The 26156-nt window shown below is 53.5% G+C and overlaps 2 protein-coding genes across 3 annotated transcripts; both read right to left on the bottom strand.

Annotated features, from left to right (window-relative positions):
• Window positions 1-990: 990 nt before the first annotated feature.
• On the bottom strand, window positions 991-3818 carry MTFP1 (mitochondrial fission process 1). The gene is made up of 4 exons (XM_004429784.3): window positions 3645-3818; window positions 2757-2884; window positions 2171-2403; window positions 991-1202 (listed from the first exon to the last, which is right to left on the bottom strand). Exons 1-4 carry the CDS (start codon window positions 3709-3711, stop codon window positions 1130-1132), a joined length of 501 nt encoding a protein of 166 aa, XP_004429841.1. The 5' UTR covers window positions 3712-3818; the 3' UTR covers window positions 991-1129.
• Window positions 3819-5315: 1497 nt separating this feature from the next.
• On the bottom strand, window positions 5316-25829 carry SEC14L2 (SEC14 like lipid binding 2). Of its 2 annotated transcripts, XM_087423968.1 has the most exons (12): window positions 25573-25829; window positions 23331-23406; window positions 19193-19236; window positions 18728-18787; window positions 18272-18460; window positions 17111-17206; window positions 16887-16947; window positions 16402-16485; window positions 13154-13260; window positions 12932-13071; window positions 12615-12784; window positions 5317-7189 (listed from the first exon to the last, which is right to left on the bottom strand). In XM_087423968.1, exons 1-12 carry the CDS (start codon window positions 25624-25626, stop codon window positions 7059-7061), a joined length of 1212 nt encoding a protein of 403 aa, XP_087280094.1. In that variant the 5' UTR covers window positions 25627-25829; the 3' UTR covers window positions 5317-7058. The 2 variants fall into 2 exon arrangements, with proteins under 2 accessions (XP_087280095.1, XP_087280094.1); XM_087423969.1 differs by lacking the exon at window positions 23331-23406 and having other exon boundaries at window positions 5316-7189; window positions 25573-25787.
• Window positions 25830-26156: the final 327 nt, after the last annotated feature.

Genomic DNA, 26156 nt, shown 5'->3' on the forward strand with positions numbered 1-26156 from the left:
TCAAGGGGCGGGGTTAGGCGGCCCCTGGGCTGCGAGGGGCGGGGCCGGGATCTCGGCCGGAACTGAGTTGCGGCTTGGGGCAGGGCTGAGAGCTGGGGCCCCAGGTCCACTTTTGCCCTGCGCTTCACACCCGCCACGCCTTCCCGCCTCCACCCTCCGGGCTGTTGGCTGCCAAAGAAAGAGGCTTGCCCAGAATCAAGGAGGAATGGTCTCCTTCAGTGCTCCCAGGCCCAGCAGCTCAGGGGAAGCCACCAGGAGAACCGGTCACGCCCTTAAGGGGGGGGAGGCAGGGAAATAGGGTGGGAGACAGCCCTTGGGTCACTGCCCAACAGGCTCTCCTCCCAGAAGTGTGGGTGCTTTAGGAGGCTTACAGAAAGAGGGCAAGGCCTACCCCAAAGGAGGCTGGCAGCCGCGAGGTGGAATCCCAGGCATCTGCAGGGGGCTTTGGTGGGTGTGAAGGTAGCAGACAGGCCCAGCACTAGCTGCTATGAGTGGTATGGCTGGAGAAGTCAGCCTCCACCTCTGAGGGTCTCCAGCCCTGCTCCCCCCTACCTCCCTGTTCCTCCCCAACAGAAAAGAAAAGAAAACTCAATTTCTTGAGGATTTATTGGGCTGGGGGCTCTCCTGCCTTCCAGCCAGGCCCCAGCAGCCCCTGCCCCAGGGACGGGCTGGCGGGAGAATCAGTCCTCAGGATAGTGCCTGCTGCTCCTCTGTCCAGCCGCGCTGCCATGGGGTGACACGGCCGAGCTTCTGGGGGTCCTGGGTCCCCAGCTTGCCAAGTGATCTTGGTCATGTTCCTTGCCCTCTCGGGTCCTCAGTCTCCTTATCCTCCATGAGAGGATGTTACTTCCCTGAGAAAAGACAGGGCGGGGCCCACCTGCAGTCCACTCCCACTCAGGATCATGGATTCTGTGGAAGCAGACAGGGTGCAGGTCCCACCCTTGACTGTGATGCATTGTGGCTGCCGCTCCTTGAGGCCTTTGTCTCTCAGTTGCTGTCCAGCTCAAACCCACTCAGATGCCACAGCCTCGGACCCCAGGGAGCCTGGCATCCGCATCCCCCAGCAGGAGGAGGAGGTTGGAACAGAGCAGGGAGTGGGCCAACGCACAGGACAGGTACTAGGGTGGGGTCAGGAGGAGCTGGGCTTCTCCACTGAGGGGTAGAGCTTGCGCAGGCTGGAGTCCAGGAGGAAGTCCACTGACCTGTGGGGCAGTGAAGGGTGATGAGCAGGTGACCAAGGGGTGCTAATGGGGCAATGGGAGGCAAGAGGTCAGGGCTAGGGAAGGGACTCCTGGATGCAGGACACAGTGCCATCCAGGTGGCAGCCATCATCCTCTTCTTTATTCGGTTGGGGAAACTGAGGCACAGAGAGGGTAAAAGACTCACTCAGGGCCTCAGGGTCAGCTATGTTCCCTTGGAAGACTCCTCCCACTCTGTTGTTGGTCTGGTTGAGTTGACCCTATCTCTGGTTCTAAGAGCAGGCACATGACCCAAGCCTGGCTAATCAGAAAAGGGAAACCAGTTCGGGGGTGGGCACCCAGTCCAAGATGGACCAATGACAGCCTTCCTTGGGATTTTTGCTGTCATTAAGATGTATCCTATGGGGCTTGCTAAACTGGTGGGATGGAAGCTGGGAGCTGCTGGGGCCATCTCTACTCCCACAAGGGAAAAGTGAGTGAAGCCAACACAGGGCAGGGTGGGGAGAAAGGCAGCAGGATGGGGAGACCCAGACCCCTAATGACATCATTTAGGTGCCTAGATCCTGCCATGCCTGAAAGCAGTATCATCTGGACTTCTCAGTTTCATGAAACAATTAATTCCTATTTTACTTAACCCAGTTTCAGTTGAGTTTCTATCACTAAAACCTCCCCACACCCATCCCCTCCAGCTTGCACCTGTATCCTGAATGACTCTGGTTGTTTTGTAACACTAGATTTTCTTTCTGGGGATTTACTTGTCCTGTGTCCCATACCCTCCAGGCACCCCCTTACCTTTACTGATCATACAGATCATACAACAAGGGCATAGACTGTCCTTTCTACCTTAGGAGCCCTGAGTGCCAGCCCCGCCTCTGCTGCTATTGTTCTGTGCAAAGTGGGCACACCCACACCTCTCAGAGCTTATCTCCAACTGTAGAGTGGATGATCTTGAGGCCGGGAGGGGCACCCACCTGTCAATGGGGTGGATGATGATGGGGATGACCAGCAGCCCCAGAGCAGTGGTGGTCCACTTCCGGACAGCCAGAGGCCAGCGGGTGGCAGTGCCCAGGACGTAGAGAGAGGTAGCACACACGCGGTTGATGGTGAAGCCTGGGATGGCCACAGAGGCCAGAGCCTGCCACACAAAGGTGTCCACCACGGCCACGGTCACCCTGGTGCTGCGGCCTGCTTCAGGGCTTGGCACCTGGTGGGCACAAGAGACACTTAATCCAGCAGGGGCAGAGGTGGGAAACCCTGTGGACAGGAGGCATGAGGCTGGACCAGGTGGAGGGAAATGGCCAGGGCGGGGCAGGGTCAGAACCACACTGGTGTTGGGTTGTGCATTGTACCACATTTAGGGCTGGGGGTGGACTGGGGTATAAACCATGTCACGTGCAGGGCTGGGGCCAATGTACACTATCCTACAAACAGAACTGGGGTATGGACTGCACCAGGAGATGTTATGGGGACCAGACTGTTCCACAAGGGACTTTACCACATGCAAGGCTGAATCAAGGGGGAGTGGACTGGGGTGAGGGGTTGAGGGCTAACACTCACCTTTCCCGCCTTCTTGCCTTTGTCAATGGCATCGGCCAGCACGTAGGAGCTGGCCACACCATAGCTCAACCACACCACAGCCGCTGGCACCAGGGAGCGGAAGGCCTCCCCCACCTCATTGGCATAGCCTGGTGGGGAGAGGATGTTTAATTCCCGAGCCCATGGATTATTCCACAAGTGAGCTGATTCTAATCCCAGCCTGCTAAGCAGTAGCTGGGTGACCTTAGACAAGTGATTTCACCTCTCTGAGCCTCAGTTTCCTGGCCTATAACATGGCACCCATGATGCCCACCACTCTAGGGCCATTGTGGGAGAGCTGAATACAGTCACCGTTATCATCACTCACTTGCCTTCCCAGCCTGGGTTCTAGAAGCATGTGCACTAACAGGGGAACAGGCAGCAAGAGAGACTGACCAATGGCAGCCCCCCTGACTGGGCAGTCACCATGTGCCAGGCGTTTCTGTGCCTTATCCCATTCTACCCTTACAACTACAACCAGATGAGACAGACCCTGCGTTCATCCCTTTTTGCCCAGGAGGAAACTGAGGCTCCGGCAGAGCCAGTGAGTGAGAAGCGGAGATGGGGTCCAGAGCCTTGATTTCACGGCCAGTGCTGGGGCATGCCAGAGATGGCAGCGCGCGCACTGTGTTCCTCCTAGCCAGGTCCGAGCTTCCACCCGGGACACGGAGCAGCAGAGACCCCGAGGACAGGGCTGGGCCGACCAGAGCTGTGTGACCTTGGGCACGTCCCTAGCCCTCTCTGAGCCCAGTCTCAGACCGAGGAAGAATGAGAATTAAGATCCTCCCACTTTCTCCCTGACCGGCGTCTGGCGACCCCTGCTTGCCTAGCCACGTGGTGGTAGTGGTGGGGGGGTCGTCATGTGCTCACCCAGGTACCGCACCCACGTGTCCCGGAAAAGGTCGCGCTCGGCACCCCGCGAGGACGGCTCGGACATGGCGCTTCCGCCTCGGCCCCAGCCTCTGCAGCCGGTCCAGCCGCAACAGCCACCTCGGCTTCCACTAGCGCTCCTGTAGGCGGCGGCGGGACCAGCTAAATGTCCCTAACAGAAGGACAGGTCGTGCTGTGCCCGCCAGAAGCAGGGAGCGTCTGCAAATTCCCCCACGCACCGAAGCCCCTCTCCCAGGCTTCGGGTTTTGGTTTTCAGTTTTTTTCCTAAAAGTTAGGAAATCGGATGTTTATTTTTGCCCCCCACCCCCACCCCCCAGGCTTCGGTTTTACAGATTAATTTTCTTCACGTTTTCTCTGGGGTTGGGCTCTTAGCGCGATCCCCTCGTCCAGGACTGATTGTAGTTCCGGAGCCAAAGAGACCGGGGTTCAAATGCAGGATGCTACACTTCCTAGCTGCGCTTCCTAGCTGTGTGACCTCAGGCAGGAGTCGGTACTTCTCTGAGCCTCACTTTGTTCATTTGTTAAAAGGAGAACACTACCGCGTTCACTCCAAGGACGATGGCGAGGATTAATTACATCAGTCATCATTTCTTGAGTTTACTACCAGCCAGACAAGGTTAGCTAAAGACTCTAAGATGGATTGCTTCCTTAAACCCTCCCACCAGCCTAGGACCCCCATTTTACAGATGAGGAAATAGAGGCACAGAATATGGGTCCCTTTCAGGTCATACAGCCCCTAAGCGGTTACGCCGGGATTTGAACCCAGCCCGAGTGGCTCCAGATCCCCGTGCTCTTAGGTGAGCTCAGTAAATGAGGCTGGGGGAGTGAACGGTCGGCACCCCCGAGAGGTGGATGCTCGGACTCTAGAGGCCCTTCTTGGCAGGTGCCATGTTCATCTATCAAGCACTGGGGTGTAACTGGATCGTGTGCCCACTGACCGATCCTCTTGGGGGCAGGACATTGAATGAATGAATGGTTGGAGTACAAGACTTAAGGAAAATGAGAACACAATGGGGGGACCTCAGGTTACCCATGTGAGCAATGAGCGCACTTCACGAAAGCTCTGTGAATCTTTTGGGGCTATCAGCGAGCAAAGGCACAGCCATTAAAGACAGGCGGTCCTGGGTTCAAATCCCAGTTCTGCCGCCTATTAGCTGCTAGCCACCTGTAAAAACTGAGAGTAGCCAATATTTACTGAGCGCTCACTTGTACCAGGCTCTCTCCTAAGGGCATTGCACGTATTATTTCCTTGAATCTTTGCAACAACCCAAGGCGGTAAGCACAGGGGTGTTGCGTGGGTCCCCAGTAGTTGCTCATTAAAGAATTAGCTTTCATTATTGGCACATAAAGATGGGGAAAATGAAGACCCCTGACTCCCTATTGAGGGCCTGGGCGTCTCTGTCACTGTAGGGTCGTGTAGGGCAGCCCGGTCAGGGGGGACTTCGCAGGAATCTGGGCTCAGGGCGCAAAGCGATCCCCAGCCCCCGAAACACCAGCAGTGCTGGCGCGGAATTAGGAGACGGTCCCTAATACCACGTGATTGTCGCTCCTCTGCCTCCCTCCCAGTCAGGGCCCACTGCCGGCGCAGCGCGCGCCCGCCAGACCCGCACTTGTCGGCGCGCAAGACCATCCGGGGCGCAGAGAAGCCCGAGGGGGCGGGGCCTCCGCCCTGACAGCGACGGCGGCCGCGAGCACTCTTAGTGCCCTCAGTAAAGATGGCGATCAGGAGGCAAGCTGGCAGTTAGGCCCCAAAGGAAAGTGCACGCAAGAGGCGAGTAGCGGGTGGCTTCTGCGCATGCGCCCCGGCTATCCGAGGGTAGCTACTACTAGGCTCCTGAGGCCGAAATTTGGGGCTGAGTGAGGGGCAGCGAGGGGCGAAGCGGTGGGCATTGACTTCCTGTGCACTGAATGTTGCTTTATTCATTGGTTAATTTTCCTAAAAGAGCGTTGTAAACCGAGGTCGGGATGTCCTCCTGGGGGTCTGGCTGGGGCCCGTGCAGCCTCGGGCCCCGTCCTGTCCGCGCAGGCCCTGCCCCTACTCTTGCTCCCTCAGCTTCGCCAGACCAGCTTCCCAGGCGGGGCCAGGGCCTGGGTTTCTGAGGGACAGGACTTCCTGCGAGGGCCCAGGCGGGGCGCCTTCCCGCGGTCTGTGCAGCCCAGGACCTGGTGTTCGTTTGCAGGACGAGGAATTGGGGTTAAGTGCTGTGGTTGCTGCAGAGTTGGTGCCCTCCAGCCCCTGGTCGCTGAGCGTCCGCGGCCATCCCAGCTTGTTACCGTGGACAGAGGGGCTTGGAGCTATTTGTGCTGCTCTCAGCCCCTGGGTCTGCCAGATGAGGCCCAGTCTGCGGTCCCCTGCCCGGGCAGCGTCCCCAACAGGCACCAGGAACCCGCTAGACCCACCCTCCGCCTCCCAGAGACAGGACTGCCAAGGCCTTGCTCAAGTCAGTCAGGAAGCAGGTTGGCGGACACCGCGGGAGACTCAGACTGGGAAATGCCCTCACTGAGATATACTACCTTGATCCCACTTGTCATTTTGTGGGGGTGCTCAAATGGAGTTACTTGATGTGGGGCTGGTGGCACTAAAAAGGCGAGTGGAAGCCTCGGGACTCACACACACACCCAGCCCTCCTGGCCCTCCGCGGAGCTGGGACCCTGGAGGTAATTTTCCTGTGCTTTGTTTGCACTGGAGGACAGTGGCTGAGTACCAAAGCTCACTGTCCCAGGAACCTCTGAGTCACGTCAATCGTTAGTAATTAAAGAGGCAGCCAGTGGGAGGGCCCCCGGAGTTGCTGAAGTTCTCAAGGTGAGGGAGAGGCTTGCCTGGCTACCCCTGAGTGGGAAGATCTATGCTGACTCTGGCTCACCTCCTGAAACCTGGGAAAAGCCAAAAGATCCCAGCCCCGGTGACAGAAAATTTACAAGAGCCTCTGACTCCCACCATTACTCTAGAAACCAGCTACCTTGCTACTCCTCAGTATGATCTAGATTTACATGTTCCTTTGGGAGCAAGTTCCTCGCCTGCTGCTGGCTTCCCTCAAGTGTTACGTTTCAATCTCTCCCCCTTTTCCTAATGTCTTCCCTGCTGCCACCTCCCGGCGCCCCCTTTCTGTCTCAGCTGTCACTGGTAGGTGAAGTTGGCACAGCTTACTGGACAGACGGATCCTATCACGGTGCCCAGCCCCTGGGTACTCCTTAGTAATTTGAGAGGCAAGGAGACCTACTCCTCTACTCTCCCTCTTCCTAATTCGGAAACGAAAACTCCCAGATCCAGCCCGAGGTCCTTCTTCTAGCCCAGTTTCTCGGGGCATCAGGGTGCTGGAAAAATGACGGCTACAAGGAATAGAAACTGACAGGGAGACACTGAGGGAGCCAGGCCTGCTGTCAGAGGAGGCGTTATTTTGGGGTGACTGCCCCCAGCTGTTTCATCTTCTCTTCTGAGGCTTTGTCTGGAAGCAGGACCTCCACAGTGAAACTGACCTTCTTGGCGTGAATGAAGCTGTAGGTGTTGTCAAACCGCAGGACATCTGAGGGGAGGCAGAAAACCAGACATTCAGGCAATTCTGACGACCACGGGCTTGGGGACAGTGATTTTTGTTGGCTGAACGAGGGAGTGTGGTAGGTAATGATGACAAAGGTGGCATAAGCAATGGTCCTTCACCTTCTGAAACAGTCTAGCTGGGTTGACAAGATGTTCACGGAGAGAAAAAAATATGACAGAACATACCAGATGCCAGATGAGTGAGAGAGACAACCAGGTCCATAATAGCTTGGAAGGAGAGGGCCCTATAGACTGAAATCATGTGAAAGGCTTTTTAGAGGAGTTAGAGCTTGAAGTGGGACCTGGGCCTTGAAAGGCAGGAGTAGAATTAGTAGCAGCATACACAATGATAATAGTAATGGTAATGATGGCTATGTATGTGTCTGAGCACTGGGCTGGTAATCTATATAAGATATTCCACTCTTCCTTACAGTAACTCTGAGTTCAGCATTAGTTCTGTTTTATAGAAAAAGGAGGTCACTGTGTCACACACTGAGGAAGTGATGGAGCTGGAATTTCCCTCGGTCCACGCTGCTTCTGACTTGCGCCCTGGAAAGCCCTGCCCTGTTCAGTTTCTGACAAAAGTTAAAATGTGCAAACTTTCTGAGCCAGGAATTTATCCCACAGAAAGATAAATGGCCAAGGATGCTCACTGCACTCCTGTTGGAAAAAATAAAAGATTGGGAAAACTCAACTGTTCAAAGGCGAATTGCTTAAAAGGTTTATATTGCAATCCATAGGGTGAAATATCAAAGAGGTTAGCTTCGTAAGACATGACTGGGGAAACTGTCCACAATATATCGTTAGGCCAAAAAAGTAAGTTGCAGAACAATTTATAAATAGTTTGTAACATTTTTGTTAATATATATGTAAAAAATTTTTTGGGCTTTGCTACTTGGTCTACTTACATTCCCAAGTTCTCTTTGATGATATTACTTAGGTGCTTGTTCTAAAAGGAAATTTTTCTTAAATCCTGCGATGAGTTTTACACTTTCAAAATTCCTTCAAACATACACTGAATGACAGATATAATTCCTGTGAATCTATATGTGTGTGTGTACATGTCCTGTATATTCTGGGAACATGTCACGCTGCTAAAGGGATGGAAAATATTTGATAGGACAATAGACAAGACCTGTTAGCAGTGGTTTCCTCTGGGAAGAGAACATGGGCATGCAGTTGGCAGAGAAGCCTTCCAGGCCTTGGCCAAGGAACAGACTGCTTTTAGCCTAACCCTTCTTTGTTTGAGAAGCTGTTCCATTTCAGTCAAACACCCCTTCAAGAGAACGGAATGTGAAAACGAAAACACTAGCTCTGCCCCTTCCCTATCCCAGTCTTCTCTCACTTTTCCCAGCAAAAAAAAGTGTATTTAATCCCGAGACTTAAGCTTTCCCCTTTCCTGCCCCTGGATAACATGCATAGTTTAGAGCGAGGGTAGACACACCACCCACTTTCTCCATCATGTGAAGTGAGCATTAGTCATCGATTTTCTCTCTGCGCCAGAGCTCTTTCAGGACCAATGGCTCCTCTGGAAAAAGGGAAGCTTCCTCTCTGCCCTGGATGACAGAGCCGTAGCAACCAGAGTCAGTCCTGCTGGAGGAGAAGTCTTTGAGCAACTTGGACCAAGCACCGGGATTGAGACGGCCCTGCCTAGCGTGATATTCTGCCCAAGAAACAAGGGGCTGTTCTGAGGCCCAGGCCCGAGGGAAGTGGAGTTCATGAACTGCATGGTTCATTCTGACACTGATCATGTACTCACAGACTCATAGAGCCCCCAGAGATCCTCCAGGCTAGGGCTCCTTAACTTTTGTTGGGGAACTGACCCTCTTGAGAGTCTGATGAAAGCAGGCAATTTCAGATCCTCTGGAGCCCATTGTGGACCCTCTGGGGCAATGGTTCCCACTGGGCAAGGGACCACTCTGAAGAGAGGGGGTGCGTGGGTATAACTGTGCCCTCTCATTTATGTATTGAAAAATATATATTCTAAGTTAGCTTCCTTTTATTTCTCCAGATAGGAGATTATATTGATTTTTTCATTATGTGTGTAAGTGAGTTATATTCTCTACGCATTTCATTTCAGAATAGTGAAGGGGACATTAGACACTATTATAAAAGGGAGGTGGTTTGGTCTTTTAAGATTTATAATCACTGCTCTAGAGAGTCCATGAACTCCAAACTAAGATCTCCTGCTCTAGTCCACTCCTCTTGTTTTAAGGAGAAGGAAAACAAAACCTAATTACAGTCACGCCCTGAATAACGACGTTTCGGTGAACGATGGACTGCACATACGACAGTGGTCCCATAAGATTAGTACCATATAGCCTAGGTGTGTAGCAGGCTATACCATCAAGGTTTGTGAAAGTATACTCTGTGATGTTTGCACAACGAAGAAATTGCCCAACAACACATTTCTCAGAACATCCCCAACGCTTGCCTGTATTTAGAGACACTTGCTCAAAATACTAGCTGGACTCAGAAACCAGGTCCCCTGGTGCCCGGCTGGGCTCTCTTCACCTCGGCTCTGCTGGCAGTGCTGTTTAATCTTCATGCAGTGTTTCAGGTCTTCTAGACCACACTGGCATGCCTGGCAGACAAAATCCAGATCTTTTTTTCTGAAATTTTTCTTTCCTAGTAGAGTATTCTATACTCAGTAGGCCCTTAGGAAATAGTTGAGAGAAAAAGTGGAATCAAATCAGACTTGGGGTTTCTTCCAGTGTAACTGAATACATTTGGGCACGGACCAGAGCAGCCTGGGGAGGGTTAATGTGCTCTTGCCATTGGAGGCTGGCAGAGTTTTAATTTCTCCACTGGGTGATTATGTTCTACCTTGCAGGGGGTCACCTGGTTCTCCAAGGGCATTGCCCTCCCACAGGTGAGCTTGTAACCTAACACTGGGTTCTCTCCGGGCTCAGGTCTAACCTGAGCCGTGGCCCCAAACAGCTGATCCCACGCCATTGTCTTTATACCTGGGAAGAGGGCATGGCTGCTGTGGCCTGCCTCTGCTCCTCCTGGGAATGGACAACGAGCAGCTCCCAGTCAAGGCCCCACAGGCGGACAACCGTTCCATCCAGGAATGTATCCAAGAGGAGCTAAAATAAATTTGGGATTTGCCAACCTAAGCCTGATTATGTTAAAAGGTTCCTGGTCCTTTCTCAGGCTGTGTCCTTCAGATACTATTGAGGGGAATCGGCAATGCTGGAAAATGGGTTGGGCTCTGCGACTGGCTGCATGATCTTGGGTAAATCACCTCCCTGGTCTGGGACTCCACCCTCTCCTGGGTCACATCACGGGTAGACCTGATCATCTCTAGTATAGTCTATGGCCAAGAGATCCTGGACCAGGACTCTAGGATTCTCTGGTGTCTTCTGTCTTTTGGTGTCTATGCAAGCTACTTTGTGGGAGAGAGAACATCCCTTCTCTATACCTCAGCTTCCCTAGAAAAAGAAATTCAAGCTTGTATGTAAGAAGTGCTTTATGCTCCATGGATGACAGTATCTGGGCTGGTGCTAAGCCTTGTTCTTGTCGATGCACACAGTATACGCCTTCTCCCCCAGGACCTGCTGCTCACTAACAAGAATACTCCTCCCCAGGGAGCCATACCACAGAGCATCTGTGAGGAGGGGGCGGAGAGACTCAAGGTTGCCTAGGAAGTGGGGGAGGACACAGAATTTGAGGTTGGGGTGATGGTGTGGACAAGTACAGAGGCCGAGACATCTGTGGGCCTAGTTCAGATGTCCTGGCGGTGCTGCTATAGAAATGGGGCAGAGGGCTTCTCCTATCTCTAGCACCATCTCCAGGACAGCCCTTCTCCCCCAGGTCTCACCCTAATCAGAGTAATGGTGGATACAGGGTGTTGAGTGCTTGCTGTGTGCCAGGCACTATGCTCAGTGCTGCGCAGACCTTATCACATTTAATCATCACGTGTCCCGGGGCCGGCCCCGTGGCTTAGCGGTTAAGTGCACGCGCTCCGCTACTGGCGGCCCGGGTTTGGATCCCGGGCACACACCGACACACCGCTTGTCCGGCCATGCTGAGGCAGCATCCCACATACAGCAACTAGCAGGATGTGCAACTATGACATACAACTATCTACTGGGGCTTTGGGGAGAAAAAGGGGAAAAAAGGAGGAGGATTGGCAATAGATGTTAGCTCAGGGCTGATCTTCCTGACAAAAAACAAAAAATCATCATGTGTCCCTGTGAGGTAGAGAATTTGATCCCCATTGTAGCAATCAGCAAACCAAGCCCAGGGAGGCTAAGTCACGTGCCTAAGGACTAGTCAGCAGTCAAGTCCAACTCGGCTGGACGATAAAGCCCTTGTTGTCACTGATTGTCCACACCTGGCCCACTGGCTCTACCAGAAAGGAAGCTGAAGAGTTGATAGGGGTTTTTTGGTGTGTGTATGTGGTTTTTCAGCTTATAAACATAGTACATGGTCATTGTAAAATAAATTGTATTTGCAGAACTAGTGTAAAAAATGAAAGCCCTCTACAAGCTTCCTACCACCCCAGAGATAACCACCATTGGAGTTAGCATAGATTCCCCAGAATACTTTTCTATGTACACACTTTTTTTAACCAAAGTGAGTATATACCATATATTACTATATTTCATGCTTTATTTTTTAAGATGTATCAGACATCTTATATGTTAATTTATTTTCCTTAATGGGTATATTGTATTCTATTGTATGGATGGACCATAATTTATTTAACAAGACCTTATTAAGGCAATTTAGTTTATTGCCAGTTTCCCAGGCGGCTAGGAACATCCTTGTACCTATATCTTTGTGCAAATATTTCTGTAGGATAAATGTCCAGAAGTAGAACTGCTGAGTCAAAGGAAATTTTAATCGATATTGCAGAGCTGAGTGAGGTTAAACACCTTTCAAATGCCTAGCTGCCCTTCTTATTCCTCTCCAGTGAACTTCCTGTTCACATTCTGTGCCCATTTTTTGATCAACCTGGAGATGAGTGAAGCTCAGAGGGGTCAGGGCTGGGCTTTCCAGCAATCTGCTCACCCTCTGATCCCTACACCCACCCAGCCAGTTCTGCCTCTCTGACGTCTGGGGAAGGAGCATCGCCAAGAAATGTCTGGTCACGGTCACGGACCCAGTTAGACCTGGATCAGAGAGCCGATGCTCTGAACCCTTGTGATCACCTCGAACCGTGACTCATCTCTACCTGGGAGGATCAGGTCAGAGTCCTGCCCTGCTGTTAAGCAGCTGGGTCACCCTGAGCAAGTCATTCACCTCTCCAAGCCTAGGTTTCCGTGTCTATGCAAGGAGAGGGTTAAGCTGATGGAGACCCACGTCTAGCTCTAACAGTCTGAGAGCCTAAATCCATGGAGAAAGAGGGACCTCCCGGGCAGACAGCTAGGGCAGGGGCTTCAAGCCAAGACACGGACACTTACAGATGCCAGGATCGCTGCAGGTGAGGGTCCCATCCTCAGGGACCAGGTGGGCGTTGTACCTCTGGCTGGGCAGCACCTCCGTCATCTCCCCTGCCCGCTGCCGCTCCCCCACCTTGGTCTTCAAGAAAATCCCAAAACCGATGTCCGAACCATCTGACATGAACTGCCACCTGTGGGGACATCCACCCATTTAGACATGATTCCATCTGTGTGCACCCCTCTCTGGGGTCCTGCCACCAAGGCTTCTCAACCCCAGCCTACAGACCGGCATCTACGGCTGAAAGGCTCAGGTCTCCTGGAAGGGTCCAGAACCCTACCTGAGGACGCAGCCAGGGAAGAGGATCTCATACTCCACTTGGTGGGAGGAGCCCCGGGAAATCTGCACGCTGTGTTCATACTGCTGTTTCACCTGGTCTCGCACGTAATACTTCTTGGGGATGTCACCCCCATAGTTGATCTAGAAGCGGAGCATGGAGTGAGCTGGAAAGTGCACTTGAGCCAGCCTTCCCTGGTCACCTCCAGCCCCTGGCAGCCCATACCTTGGATTTGCACTTGGGGTTTCCATCGGGGTCAGTCATGGTGCCCCCATACTCCACAGGCAGCTGGTCAGGGCTGACATATTTCAGTAAAACCTCCTTCCAGTTTGCTGGCAAGTGAGGGAGGGAAGGAGAAAGAAGGGTCACCACTAGGCAAGATTCCATCACAGCTCTGGCGGTGTAGGCAAAAGAGGCAGAAAAGAAAAAACCCATCCGCCCCCACACACCAAACACGGGCATTAGGAGCATGTGATGTGTGCACAGCTCTGCAGGGGGTTCAGAAGGAGCCACCACTCACAGCACTGCCCTGCCCTCCACCAGGAATCAGGAGACCTGGGGTCCTGTCCCCATTGCCTCTGGCCAGCTGAGGCAAATCACTTCATTCTGAGCCTAGCTGCTCCTGCCCTGCAAGGTTACAGTGGGAGTGAAGGGCACTAAGTACTTGAGACGGTGTTATAAACTGTAGAGTGCCCTACACGTATGAGAGTGTATTATCACTCCCAGGAAGGTGATACAAACATCTGAAGTGCAAGCAGGAGGGAACAAAGAAAAGAGGGAAGGGCATTCCACACAGAGGCAACAGCATGTGCAGCAGGCAGGAGGGCCTGAATCAACATGACCTATGCTGGTCAGACTGAACCCCATGAGGACATAGCCATGTGTCTCATCTCCCACTGTCGCCTATACATCATCAAGCTCAATCGTGACATTCTGAATGAATGCATCACTGTAGTGTGACTCCTTAAATGGGTTCCTTTGGCTTTACCCCAGCCACCATTTCACTTCCACTCCTATTGTTTTGGGCTGTTTAGCTGCCAGTGATTTGGCTCATTTCTTTTATAACCAAGCCCTTTCCTGACTAGGAGAGTTTGACTCTAGTGCAACCAATGCTGAGGACCACTTCTCCACCATTCCAAACTCCTAAACAAATATCAGCCAAGTACAACATTTTGATACTGGAAACCATATACGGGCAGCAGCTTCATGTCAGGGGGTGCAGCCCAGTGTCCTCTGCCGCTGGTGCTGGCTGGAAACCCGGAGATGGTCCAGGGTCTCCCAGCCCTCAGATTTCTAGGGACCCGAGCGCATGCAACTCCTGCAACACAGTGTGTGTGGTCGCCGGGTGAGTTAATCTGTGCTGCTCAGCTCTGTGACCAGCCCAGAGTGAATTTCTTCCCTCCTCTTTTGAAGATCCTGTACCTTCTCAGCCTCAGGCGGGTTTGGTGGAAAGGGTTTCAGGCGTGGGTGGGAAAACAGACTGAACGTCCCCCACAGCTCTGCTGCCAGGAAACCTGTCTCATGCTCATGGTGGGTGGTAGCAGCAGCAAAGCCAAAAATCATTCGAGCCTTTTGCTCAGATTTTGTATTTCTTCCCCCAGCTCAGCTGGAGAGTTGGAACAAGGCCAGGAGGAATCTTCCCATCTTATAGAGAGAGGAACTGAGGCAACAAGAAGCAGAACTCATGGCTGCCAGAGCTGGGAATAGAACCCAGAAGTCCTGTACTTTCCAGACGGCCTCAGTCCACTCCTGGGGCTCACTGGCACACATCTGGAAAATCTCCATTTTCAATGTGTTGCCTAAAGGTGAACATTCAGAAACCTTCAGAATCCCTATTACCTGCCCGTAAGTTCAACTCCATAGGTGGCATCAAGCCTTCCATGAGCCAGTCCCAATCTACCTATCTAGCCTTTTCTCCCACTACTCCACTTAATTTTCCAGCAAAACTCAACTCCTGTCTGTCCCTGGCTGCCTTGATTCCTGTGCATCTTCCTTGCCAGCCTTCCCTTGTGCCCCGATGTCCTCTCTGCACGTCCAATCCCTGTCGACCTGCTTCTTTCCCAGCCTCATCAGTCACTTCTTCGTCTCCCTGGTGGGCTCCTCTTTCTCTGCCTACCCTTGAGCTTGGATATTTCCCAGGGTTCAGCCTCTGTTCAGTCTTATCTATTCTCAAGGTTTTAGCTGCTGCCTGTATTTGATAACTCCCAAATCTCCAGATTGGAGTTGTCTCCCAAGCTCCCAGGCTCAAGTGTCCCCAGCATTTGCATATCTCACAGACTCCTCAAACTCAACTTCAAGCTTATTCTTCTGGTTGTATTCTCCAGTTGAACTAATTGCATCAGAGTGACTGCAATACTCAGTCACTCACGCCGGACACTAGGGAGTCATTCTAGATTCCTCTTCCTCCTTTCCTACATCGAGTCATTTGAGTTCTGCCATTTTACTTCCTCAATAAGTCTTAAATCCATGCTCTCCTCTGTCTCTTCTGCCACTGCCCCGGCTCAGGCCTGCAACATAGACTGTGGCCGTAGTGTGCAAACTGGTGTCTGTCCTTCACAATCTTGCCAGTACAATGGGTCTCAGTTGAAAATCTGATCCTGGTACTCCCCTGCTCAGAACTCATCTCTGGTTCCCAGTGGCCTGTGGAGTCATGTCCTAGCTTCTTAGCACGGTGCCCTGGATTCTCTGGGACCTGGCTCCTGGCTCCCTCTCTAGCCGCATCTCTTGCCATGCCCAGCCTGCGTCTACAACAACTATAACCATGGTGCGTACGGTCTTTGCTCAATGCTGTTCCTTCTGCCTTGCCTCATCTGGCGGCCTCTTACTCATTCCATAGTACTCAGCGGAGGAAGGCACCACGTCCTCCCTCGGTCAGGTGGGGTGAGTGCCCCTGCTCAGTGTTCCCACGCGCTTTTCCATCCCCCTCTTTTATATTTAACATATCATGCTGATAGACATCCGCTTGTGTCTCCCTTCCCCGAGAGGCCAAGAGCTCTTCAAGGGACTCTGTCTTATTCATCCTTGTAGCCTTGGCACCTAGTCCAGTGGCTGGCACACAGTAGGTGCTCATTAAGGAAGCCATTCCTAGTTGCCCCCAACTGAAAGCAACCCCTGCTCCTGTGACCTCCTTGGTACCTTCTCTATGCTGTTCCTAGTACCTTTTCTAGTTTGCATCAGAGCTTCCTTTCTAGAGGTCTTCTCTCTCCTGTTACACTGTAGGCTCCTTGAGGGCAAGGACTGGCGTTTCACTCATCTTTGAGCCCAGTACTTTCTTCTAGAATGTCTGAGAGAAAGAATTCTTATGAAAACAGACAGGAAGACTCTAGCCCAGGCCCAGCTTGTTCCTGGGTCCCACTGCTACCAAATCAGCAGAGGGAGCCTTCACCCTGGTGGCTACGGCCATCCCTCTAAAGCCAGCCCCACTGGGGGCCACAGACCATCCTGTGGAGTAGGGAAGAGTCTGGGCTACTCACCCCCCAGGACCATGATCTTCTTACGAGTGTCCTCACTCAGGAAGGGTTTGATGAGGTTATAGGCCACAGGAAACAGCTTGGGGGCTAGAACAGAGACCAGATGACGTGAGACTGGGAGCAGTGCCCACTCTGTCCCTAACAGTGTCCTCCACAGCCCCTGGTGTCGGGCCACACATCCCCTAGTTCCCAGGGTGTGAGGCTTGGCATGGGCACCTCCTTGAGTCCCAGCTTCCCTGTCTGTCCAGGGGGTACAGCCAAATAGGTACGGTCTTCCTGCCTCCCCGGGCTGGGTGGGTCAAAGGAGGTAATAAATCCAAAAAGCGTTGCAAATTATAGGGCAGTCTGCGTATGTCCAGGCCGGTCTTCTGAACTTGGCCTTTGAGCCCTCCTTTGGCTCACTCTGTTTCACTGTCCTGAATCTGTCCCAGTGACATTTTTGGCCCCTCTTTCCCATCTGGCTTCATCACAGGTACTTCCCAACGTACCTTTGACAACAAAAAGACGCTTCAGTGTTTCAGGATAATTTTCCTCGAACATACAGAGAAACTGTGGGAACAAAATCAGCGTCCAGCTGGCTCAGACCTCTGTGCCAGGGAGAGAGGCCCTGCCTCCTCCAGGCTAGACTCCGCCCCCATCGCCTCAGCCATCCCACAGGGCACCAGAGCAGAGGGTCCCCCTCCCACCCCGCCTCCCCAGCCCTACTGCTCACCTCTCCATAGGCCTCCACCGCAGGCTTCCAGAGATGCTTGAGGCCAAGCCCCTCGCAGTCATAAATCAGGGTGATGGTCTCCACCTTTTTCCCTAGCTGCAGAGGACAGAGGAGCAGAGTCACATCAGGTTGCCCCACTGCAGGAGCCCACCCCAATCCAGGGCAAACGCTGATTACATCATGTGCCCATAGTGCAACCAGATCTGGGCAGGGCTGTACCTAGGGTTTTCCAAATCCAGATAATCACCCTGGGGCTGGAATTATGGCCTAGGCAAGTCACTCTTCCTGCCTAGGGCTCAGTGTCCTCATCCAGTAAATGACTGGGTGGATCTAGATTACATCTGAGGTCCCTTCTGTTCTCAGTTTGACGTGGTGGCCTCCCTCTTCCTCTGTGTGCAGCACCCAGGTAGTGCTCAGACGGTAGGGGCCTGTGCCACTTCTCTCGTAGGCACAGATGCTCTCATCCAACCTAAGCCCTTAAGGGTACATCCCATCTAATGCTTCTCTGTACCCCCAGCCCTGCAGGGTCTCTGCACACACTAGGCTCTCAGTGAATGTTTGTGGATGACAGTATTGAAATGCTCCCAAACATATCACATCATTTCCCTGGATCTTTTCAACTGCTGAAGAGGAAACAAAGAAGATCGTGGTGGCAGCTCCAGCTTGCTCGTCCGTCTTTTTCTCAGTAAGGGAATCAGCTGTCCTTATCTTTCTTTGAATACAGAGTTCAAGAAGCACAGACTCTGAGCTCATCAACACCAGCAGGACCCAAACACTTGTCCAAGGATATGGTGGTCCATGACAAAGATTTCACGTGCCCAGATAAATGAGAAAAATAACAATAATGTCGTAAATTCTTTGTGAAGCTAAATTTATTCAATTTAAAGGACTGCCCTTGATTGTGAGATTACGCCATTCCTATAGTTTTGGGGGTTAATTACGGTAAAAGTAGCTGGTAAATATTTTTAAGTCGTTACTCGGAAAAATAAAAATTTGGCAACATATGTCAGTTTCCAAAACTTTGAAATTTCACTGTCTCTGAAATCCAAACGTCTGGGCCTCAGCCCCGAGGCTGTGCTTACATCCCTGCGTGACATCCCTGCTTCTGCTCGAACACCTCTACCGTGATTAACTCATTTTCAACTGTGCTGGTCCACTCGCCTTTTCCGTCTGGCGGGCACACTCACGCAGAAGCAGCTCGCAGTCCCGCATCTTGGTCTTGAGCAAGTCTTGTTTGCTGGCTGAGAGGAGCAGACCCTTGGTGTCCAGAGGTCCAATGACATCATACCAGACGGGGCAGCCATCCAGGTCGTAGCCACACATGCCCCCTGACAGATACTGTTGGATCACCTGGGCAAAGACACAGAGGCGGCACCTGCTCAGCAAGCCCAGGGCGGCCACATCTTCCCTATATCCCAGAGCCTTCCTCTGGGTTCGTCAATCTCATTCTCCAAAGCCCTCCCCTGGGTGCCAACAGATACCCATTCTGGGAACCATTAGGGCTCACTTGGCATTGTCAGACCTTTCCTCTGAGGGTCCCAGTCCAGTAGACCCAAGACGCAGATTGTGGGTCCAACAGACCTAATATAGGGGTGAGGCAGGATCATTCGTCCTCACCTCTGGAGGCTGCCAGCTCACGATGTTGTCAATGTCCTTGTGTTTTCGGAACTCCACATGCTGCAAACACACAATCAGGGCTTTAAAAAAGCAGGGGCAAGGGGACCCCTTAAGAAGCATCTAGCAATAGGTGACAGGATGAACAGACCACCAGACCACAGGTTAGTCACGAGAAGGCAACCGGCAGGAATGAAAAGAAGGCACTGCCTGTTTTAGAGGTCTGGGCTGAACAGATTATAATTCTTGGCTGGCCCAGAGCTATGAAAGCTCTGTGTTTCCAGGGGAAGGAATGCACTTTGTCCCAGAGGGATCAGGCAGTAGTGGTCGGCTATGACTCAGATATGTTACACAAGCCACAGGCTGTGATCGAGTGGGTGGGGGTGAGCAAAAGAAATCCAAGCACTGTGTGATTCTGATGGGCAGAGACAGAGGCAACAGTGGGATTCAGGGCCAAATAGATCTCACCTTCCGGAGCATGGCCTCGGACTTCTGCAGGTCGAAGCTTCTTGCTATAACAGAGAAACGTGGTCAGGGTTAGGGCAGCAGACTGGGCATCTAATAATGGAGAGGTTTCCCTAGTCCCATACTGGGGCTGGCTCCTCCCCGTCATGGCCCCAGGGGACTCGCAGATCACCCTGCATGCAGAAGCTAATATGCGGACCTCCACTGAGGGCTTCTGGAGCACCATAGCTCTGGTGGGGGCAGCACTGCAACTTCAGGGGCAAAAGAGTTTTCCCCTAGTGGATGCCATCAGGTGAAGGGTCTCATCTCCTCTCAGGGAAAGCAAACCCTGGACTCCCTTATCATTTAACCTTCCCCTTACACAAAGGTAATCTCCTCCACAGTCTAACATCCAGTCCTGAGAACTTGACCAGCAGTTCAAGGATGAACATAGCTGCCTGTAATCTGGGGCGGTGCTGGCGGAACATCCCAGTAGGATGGAAGGGTTGATGAGCCTCAGTCAACCTTGACAGGTCCTCAGAGGACACACACAGACACCAATGGGACACAGAGGGCCCTCCTCCCAGGGTTCCTGGAAAGTTTCAGAATTAGAGTTCACCTAGGCCAGCTCTTTATTTTATGCACGAACCCCACAAGCCATCTTGCTCAAGCTTGAACACGAAGACCTCACTGCCCCCCAAGGCCACCTGCTCCCAGATAACCCGAACTGCCATTGGCACTCAATCTTCACTGTTATACTGAGCGGAGATCCACTCCAGAGACACTCAGAGAATAGGGTGGCTTCCTCAGCCACGTGACAACCTTTCCAATACTGGCATATTCTGTGCTGCCACCCTGAGTGCCCCTGCTGTCAGGCTGCCCATCCATGGATCCTTTAACTATTCCTCACAGCTTGGTTTCAAGTCCACCCAAATAACTTTCCTTTGGCTGTTTTCCAGTACCCCTCTTAAAGTGTGCTGTCCACCCTTCTCCAATAAAGCCTAAGAACCTTCTTGGCAACGGTCACACCCTTAACTCAGGTGAAGCTTACAGTCAACTGAAACCCCCAAATCCTTCCCACCTGTGCTGCTGCTAAGCCTCTATACCCTATGTTGTGGCGTGGTTTTCTGGATCCATCGCTATCAGATTTCATCTCGGGAAAGTCAGCTTCATTTCATCCTTTAAAGAGCTTTTGAGATCCGGATTCTGACCAGTTTTGCGGTCTGACCTATGAACTGTCCCTCCCAGCTGTATGTCCCCTGTAGATTGGATCAACATCAAGATCTGCTGACAGCCCTGAACCTGGGCCAGACAGGCTGCCCTCTGGACTATCTCTGGTCCTGTAATCACTGCTCTCTGGGAGTGGCCGAGCACATTCCCTGACTCTGCTGTCGTGAAATCCAGTCCATTCTCCTGCACCCAAAGGGTGCGTGAAGAGATCTGACCAATGCCACACCCATCATCGGTGCTGGACACACATATGCAGACCTGCACAGCTTCAATCGGGAAGTTCCTCCCGACTGCCACCCTTCTTGTGCCATCGTGGCGGGAGGGGGCGGCTTGTAGAGGAATATAATCTGGGTTTGCATCTCAGCCCTTCCATCTTCTCCCTGTTTGACCTTGGACAAGATACTGTACATCTCTGACTGAATCATCCAATGAGCTAGAAACACTTAGAGAATGCAAGGCAACAAGCTCTCATGATGGGGGAGCATGGCTGGACTGTGAAAGTAGGAATCCTTCCTAGGAAGGACAGCCCTACTGTGAGGAGAGCCCGTATCTTCCTAGGGAACAGGAGTGGTGGTGAACTGTGAGCCCCCTTATCTCAGGGAGGCTCTCCAGGGAACCCTATTCTGTCAGAGCCCAACATCAGGGTCTTCTCCGGGGGCCCTCCCCAAGTTGCCACTTGCCCCTGGCAGTACCCCGCCTGGTGCCTCCCCATGCCTGCTGAGGCAGGCCTCCCCAGGGCTCCACCGGCCCCGCTCAGGGGTAGCTCAAAGCATGGCATGGGGCATCTGTCCCGGGTTCATATTTGACCACTTTCTAGTCCTGGAAAACAAGAGGACTCAGACCTGCTCTGCTCGCCTCACAGGGTTCCCACCACCTCCTTGTTTTTATCTTGCCATCTGACCCTCCTTGCTGGGCCGCCCAGAGCTCAGCCCCAGTTCGGGGAGGCAGTGGAGATGTGTGTGCCTGCTTTCAGGGCCTGGGGGCCAGCAGAAGCCGGGAAGCTTGGGACCCCAGCTCACACCTAGGTTAGAGAAAGACACTCTGCTGTGTGCCTTGCAAATGTTTCCTTTAAAATCGAAGGGAGAAAGAGAAAAGCTTTCTTAAAAAAAAAAGGCAACAAAAAGTCTAATTGAAATTCATAGTAGAGTCTACCAGGCCTGAGCTCCTGCCTGGGAAATGCAAGGCACAAATAAAGTGCAGAGGGGACACTCCTCTATTTGAAGAGGCAGAGCTTGGCTTCAGAAGGCAGCTGTGGCTTATGGAGAGGAGGCTGGCCCAGGAATCTGGGGCCCTCGGTTTCTGCACTGATTCTGCTTCGCATTAGCTGTGTGCCTTCAGGTAAGTGCCTTCCCCTCTCTGAGCCTCAGTTTTCTCATCTCGCAAATGAGGATGACCCCACTCTTTGGTATTCCTGCAGAAAGAATGGTTATCCCAGGACTGGGGAACTGGGGGTGCCTGGGAACCCCGCTGCCAGAAGCTCAGGTTGGCCTCTTCTTAGATAAGAGAGAGCTGCGTTGCTGTTCAACAGCTCTCTGAAACCACACTTCTCCACCTCACAGCGGCTCAGTAGTTTGTTTGATCATCTTGCAGCCGGCCCTTTAAGGCAGCACCATCTTCCCACTCTCCCCACCCACCCACTTCTAGCTACAGCCCTTGAGCTGGGCCAAAATATCCTCCAGCCCTGGAATGAAGCCACTGCCGCCCCTGCGCTGCCCCTCCACCTTCTCTGGGTGACTGGGGGGATGGGTCGGTTTGCAGCTTTTTGGGGGAAAATAGCAAGTGGCACTTCCAGAGGCACACAGGACCCCATGTGGCTCTCCTGGCTCCACCTGCCCTGGGGTGCCTGCTGGCTGTCCCTCAGAGCGTGCCAGCTTGAGTCAATTTCTGGACAGGAAAATACACCTCTTCACCTCTCCCAAGACTCCTGGGGTATGTATATGTGTTTCTATGTCTATAAATAAATAATTGGGTATGATTTGTACTTTAATATTTTGGGCTATGATTCTATGCCACAACTTAATCTCTGCCAGTCTAACACAATGGAATTTTCTCCATTATTTCTATGTCTGGTAATAAAGTTTCTAAAAAGGAAAAAAAGTATGTCACAAGAACCAGAGAGGGTGGTACGTGACTTGAATCACAGGAGAGAAGAGGGAAAAGAATGGAAGGATTTCAGGAGTTGAGTCGCGGGGCTGAGTTTGAGCCTGATGCTGGTAGAAACGTGCACATTTCATCACCATGTGCAGAGCTCCGTTGTGTCGCATCCTGCAACAGGCAGGGCACCCTGGCTTGTCCTGCTCTCCCAGAGAGGAGCCTAGGGCAGATGTTCGCCAGGGCAGTGACAGAACCTGAACTCAGGGCTCTGGAGCCTGGCAGTGGCGTGAGGGGAGTCTTGTCATCCTAGGTCAGGCTGAGCCCCCGTGTTCCCCATGCACTCTGCCCCTCCTTCAAGCTGCCTAAATGGCTGGCAGCAGGTGGCCTGCCATCCTAACAGGCCACAGAGGGGGCCAGCCTTTCCCAGGGGCCAGGACTCTCGTGTTAAACTTGGCTCTGCCTCCAACTTCCCACATGGCTAGGGTCTTTCTCCACTTTTCCTCAACTCGTTTCCCCAAGTCCATCAGCAAAGTGGATTTATCGAGTGGCTAGAAAGGGCACTGGGCTGAGAGTGAGCCTACCTTGGCTCTAGTCCTCTGTCTGCCTGCAGCTCAAGCACTGTGTGACTTGAGGCAAGTTACTTCACCTCTCTGAGCTTCAGTGTCCATTATCTACCCAACAGGAAGCTTGGGGTTATGTAATTGCCAAGGGCCCTTTTGGTTCTAAAGGTTGAATATTCTAGATCCCCAGATTGCTAGGGGCAGGGTTTCCAGAGGGTGCCATTCTGTTACCCGGAACGAACCCCTGCCCCAGCCTCCCATAGCCCCTCTTCCCTCACCTCGGAGCCAGCGCAGGAGAAAATAGTCATCTGGATTCGGCAAGGTGGGCAGCACATCCTGGACATTCTCCCGAAACTGTAGGGAGAGGCAGCTGGGTGAGTGGCAGGTCCCACCCTGACCACCCTCTGCCCGGGACTCTCCGTAGGGGCTTTGCTGGACCCTTCTTCACCACGGGTCAACTCTACAGACACTGGCTGAGCACTTGGGCTGCACGGGGCACTCTGTCTGTCGTGCCGGTGGGAGCCAGGTAGCAGGGATGACGTGGGAAGGGAGTAAGACACTGCCCCGGCCTGGCTGCACGCACTTACACACTCCCGTGTGGCGGGCAGGCAGACATGTTCCCAGCTAACTGTGATAGCAGACACTCTGGGACGTGCCACAGGAAAAGCTGTCAGTTTACCAACCATTCTCCATGTGCCCAGCACTGAACGTGGCACTCATCTTATTCATGCCTCACTCAGAGTCCCCAGAGGTATGACTGTCCCCATTTTACAGATAAAGGAATGAGAGCTCAGAGAGGCTAAGTAACACGCCCAAGGTCAAACAGCTGGTAATTGGCAGAGCTGGGAAGCAAACCCGGGTCTGGGGAGGCCAGAGCATGCACTCTCTCCACCGTGGTCTTCTGCCCACTCCGTAACGGAATGGTGAGCAATGGGCTAGGGGAGCAGGGGGAAGGCAGACTTTGATTCTGAATGGGGCCAGGAAGACAGTGGTCTCATATGACTTCATATAAAAAATGGCATTTGCTGGGCTTGAAGGACTTCAAAGGCAGCAGGAGGAGGGAGGAGGGCAATCCAGGTGGAGAGAACAGTTCCAGCGAGAAGCCGTGAAGAGAGAAAGTGCAGGCAGTGCCACACAAGGGAGGTGGACAGTGACCACAAGGGATGGCCACACCCACCTCCAAGCGCTCACTGTCCTGTAGGGGAGCACGCCCCCACGCACCCTCACCAGGCCTCCTCCTCCCAGCCATTCACCTTTCCCTAGCCACTGACCTACACAGCAGCCACAGACGGGACCAATGAGGACCTGCCACTTCTGCCCCTTGCCCAGGTCAGCCAGGGACTCAGACCATCCTATCCCCCAAACAGCTCCCAGACTCCCAAGGAAACTGCTCATCCAGCGCCCAGGCATGAAGCGAAGCTACTCCTTACCAAGGACCTCCCCAGCCCCTGGTTTCCAGTCTAATCACCACCTAATCCCTTCTCTGCCTGACTTCCCCTGCAGGTCAGCAGTAAAATCTGAAACCTCCCCTTTCAGCCTCCCCAGGATGGGGGACGCCCAGCCTGGGTCAAAGCCTTCATGGGGTTGGTGCCTTGGCCCCCCTGTCATGGCAGGAAATATCTGCCCCCACCTCCTTTTCCCAGCAATGGAACACTGCCCAGCTGTGGAACTCCCAAACCTTGAGACTGGATCCCATTAGCTCTGGCTCCAAACACAGCCAACTTCCCCTTTCCCCAAGGGCGACAGAGATTCAGTTGGCAGGGAGGGTGGGGTCCAGCCCTGGAACTGTTGCCCCCTCCTCTGCCCAGGTGCCAAAGCAAAGCCAGGCTTACCTCCCTGCCCTCTGAAGAGCAGCAGCCCAGGTCCCAGCCAGGGAGGGGCCTGGGTTGCAGGACGAGGAGGGCTGGTCTCAGCTCAAACTAACCCCAACCCAGTAAGTCACTGCAGGATCCCAGACTTCACACAGAAGATGCTGCTTTCAACATCATCGGGTCCAACCTGCTCATTTCATCAAGGAGCAGAGAAGGGCAGGTTGTGCCCAAGGTCGCAGAGCGACTTGATGCCAGAGCAGGGGCTATGCAAGTCTCCTAAGGCGCTGTCCGGACCCCTGGCCATCCTGCCACTGCCCCCGCAAGAGGAAAACCTCCCGGAAATGGGAGGAAACCAGGGGCCCTGCCCCTGCCCCCAGGGCCCCGCTGCCAATCCCCAGAATGAATGTTGCCTTTGTGCCCTCAGCTGCCTCCGAAAGCTTCCAAGCAAACACTTCTTCCCAGGTGGCACCGCCGAGGGCTCGCAGAGGGCTGGGGCTGCGGTGGTCAAACTTCCCGGGCCCCCCGGGCCAGCGGAGGGAGGAGGGGCAGGCCGCGCGGCGCGGGGCGCCAGGTGCCGCGGCTGCCGCTCTCCCCGCAGCCCGCCCTCCGCGCATGGTCGCTCGCCCCCCACCAGCCCCTTCCCAGCTCGCTGCCGCAGAGAGCGAGGGCCACGGCCCGGGGCGGGGGCCGGGCCAGGCTAAGGGCTCACCTTGGCCAGCGCCTCCTTCTGCTTGGGGCTCAGGTCGCCGACCCGGCCGCTCATCGTGGCTCGGGCTCGGGCGCGGCGGTTGCGGCAGCCGATGGAGCACGGACTCGTTCTCCGCCGCCGGAGTAAAGTCCCAGCCTTTTGCTCGGGCCGCGGGGCTGGCGGCCAAGCCCCGCCTCTTAAAGGATCCTGAGGGGCGGAGTAGGGAGAGATGCGCTGGGCGCAGGAGCCTCTGACGCGTGCCCCCTGCGCCCTCCCGAAGTCAGAGACCTGGGCAGGAGGCCAGCGGGAGTGCCCACCAGGGCCGAAGCCAGTGGATATCAGAAGAGCAGGAAGTCTGGGTTCTAGTCCCAAATTTACCCTTAGCTCACAGTGTGACCTTGGATGAGACACCTGAGCTCTTTGGGCCTCAGTTTCCCCATCTAAGGTGCTGTCTTATGAGCTCTTCTAAGGTTAGGCCCCCATGGTGCAGGACCTCTCCCCACTCCAAGATGGTAGGGAGCTTGCCTGGTGCCGCTGTGGGGGGCCAGGTCCCCTAAACCTAGCTATTGGCCTGCCTCGGGGAACTGTGGTATTGGACATTTCTT

Source organism: Ceratotherium simum, chromosome 35, assembly GCF_057802395.1.
Source record: "Ceratotherium simum simum isolate JZ-2026a chromosome 35, ASM5780239v1, whole genome shotgun sequence".
Lineage (NCBI taxonomy): Eukaryota > Metazoa > Chordata > Mammalia > Perissodactyla > Rhinocerotidae > Ceratotherium > Ceratotherium simum.

Excerpts from the sequence above, each read along its gene's own strand:
- SEC14L2 (XM_087423968.1), bottom strand. The coding sequence starts at position 25,626 with ATGAGCGGCCGGGTCGGCGACCTGAGCCCCAAGCAGAAGGAGGCGCTG. Across the intron at positions 18,461-18,727 it reads TGAGCTGGCAGCCTCCAGAG|GTGATCCAACAGTATCTGTC; the intron begins GTGAGGACGAAT and ends GTCTTTGCCCAG. Across the intron at positions 7,190-12,614 it reads CTGCAGCGATCCTGGCATCT|ATGTCCTGCGGTTTGACAAC; the intron begins GTAAGTGTCCGT and ends GCCTCCCCTCAG.
- MTFP1 (XM_004429784.3), bottom strand. The coding sequence starts at position 3,711 with ATGTCCGAGCCGTCCTCGCGGGGTGCCGAGCGCGACCTTTTCCGGGAC. Across the intron at positions 2,404-2,756 it reads AAGGCAAGAAGGCGGGAAAG|GTGCCAAGCCCTGAAGCAGG; the intron begins GTGAGTGTTAGC and ends TGTGCCCACCAG. Across the intron at positions 1,203-2,170 it reads ATCATCCACCCCATTGACAG|GTCAGTGGACTTCCTCCTGG; the intron begins GTGGGTGCCCCT and ends ACTGCCCCACAG.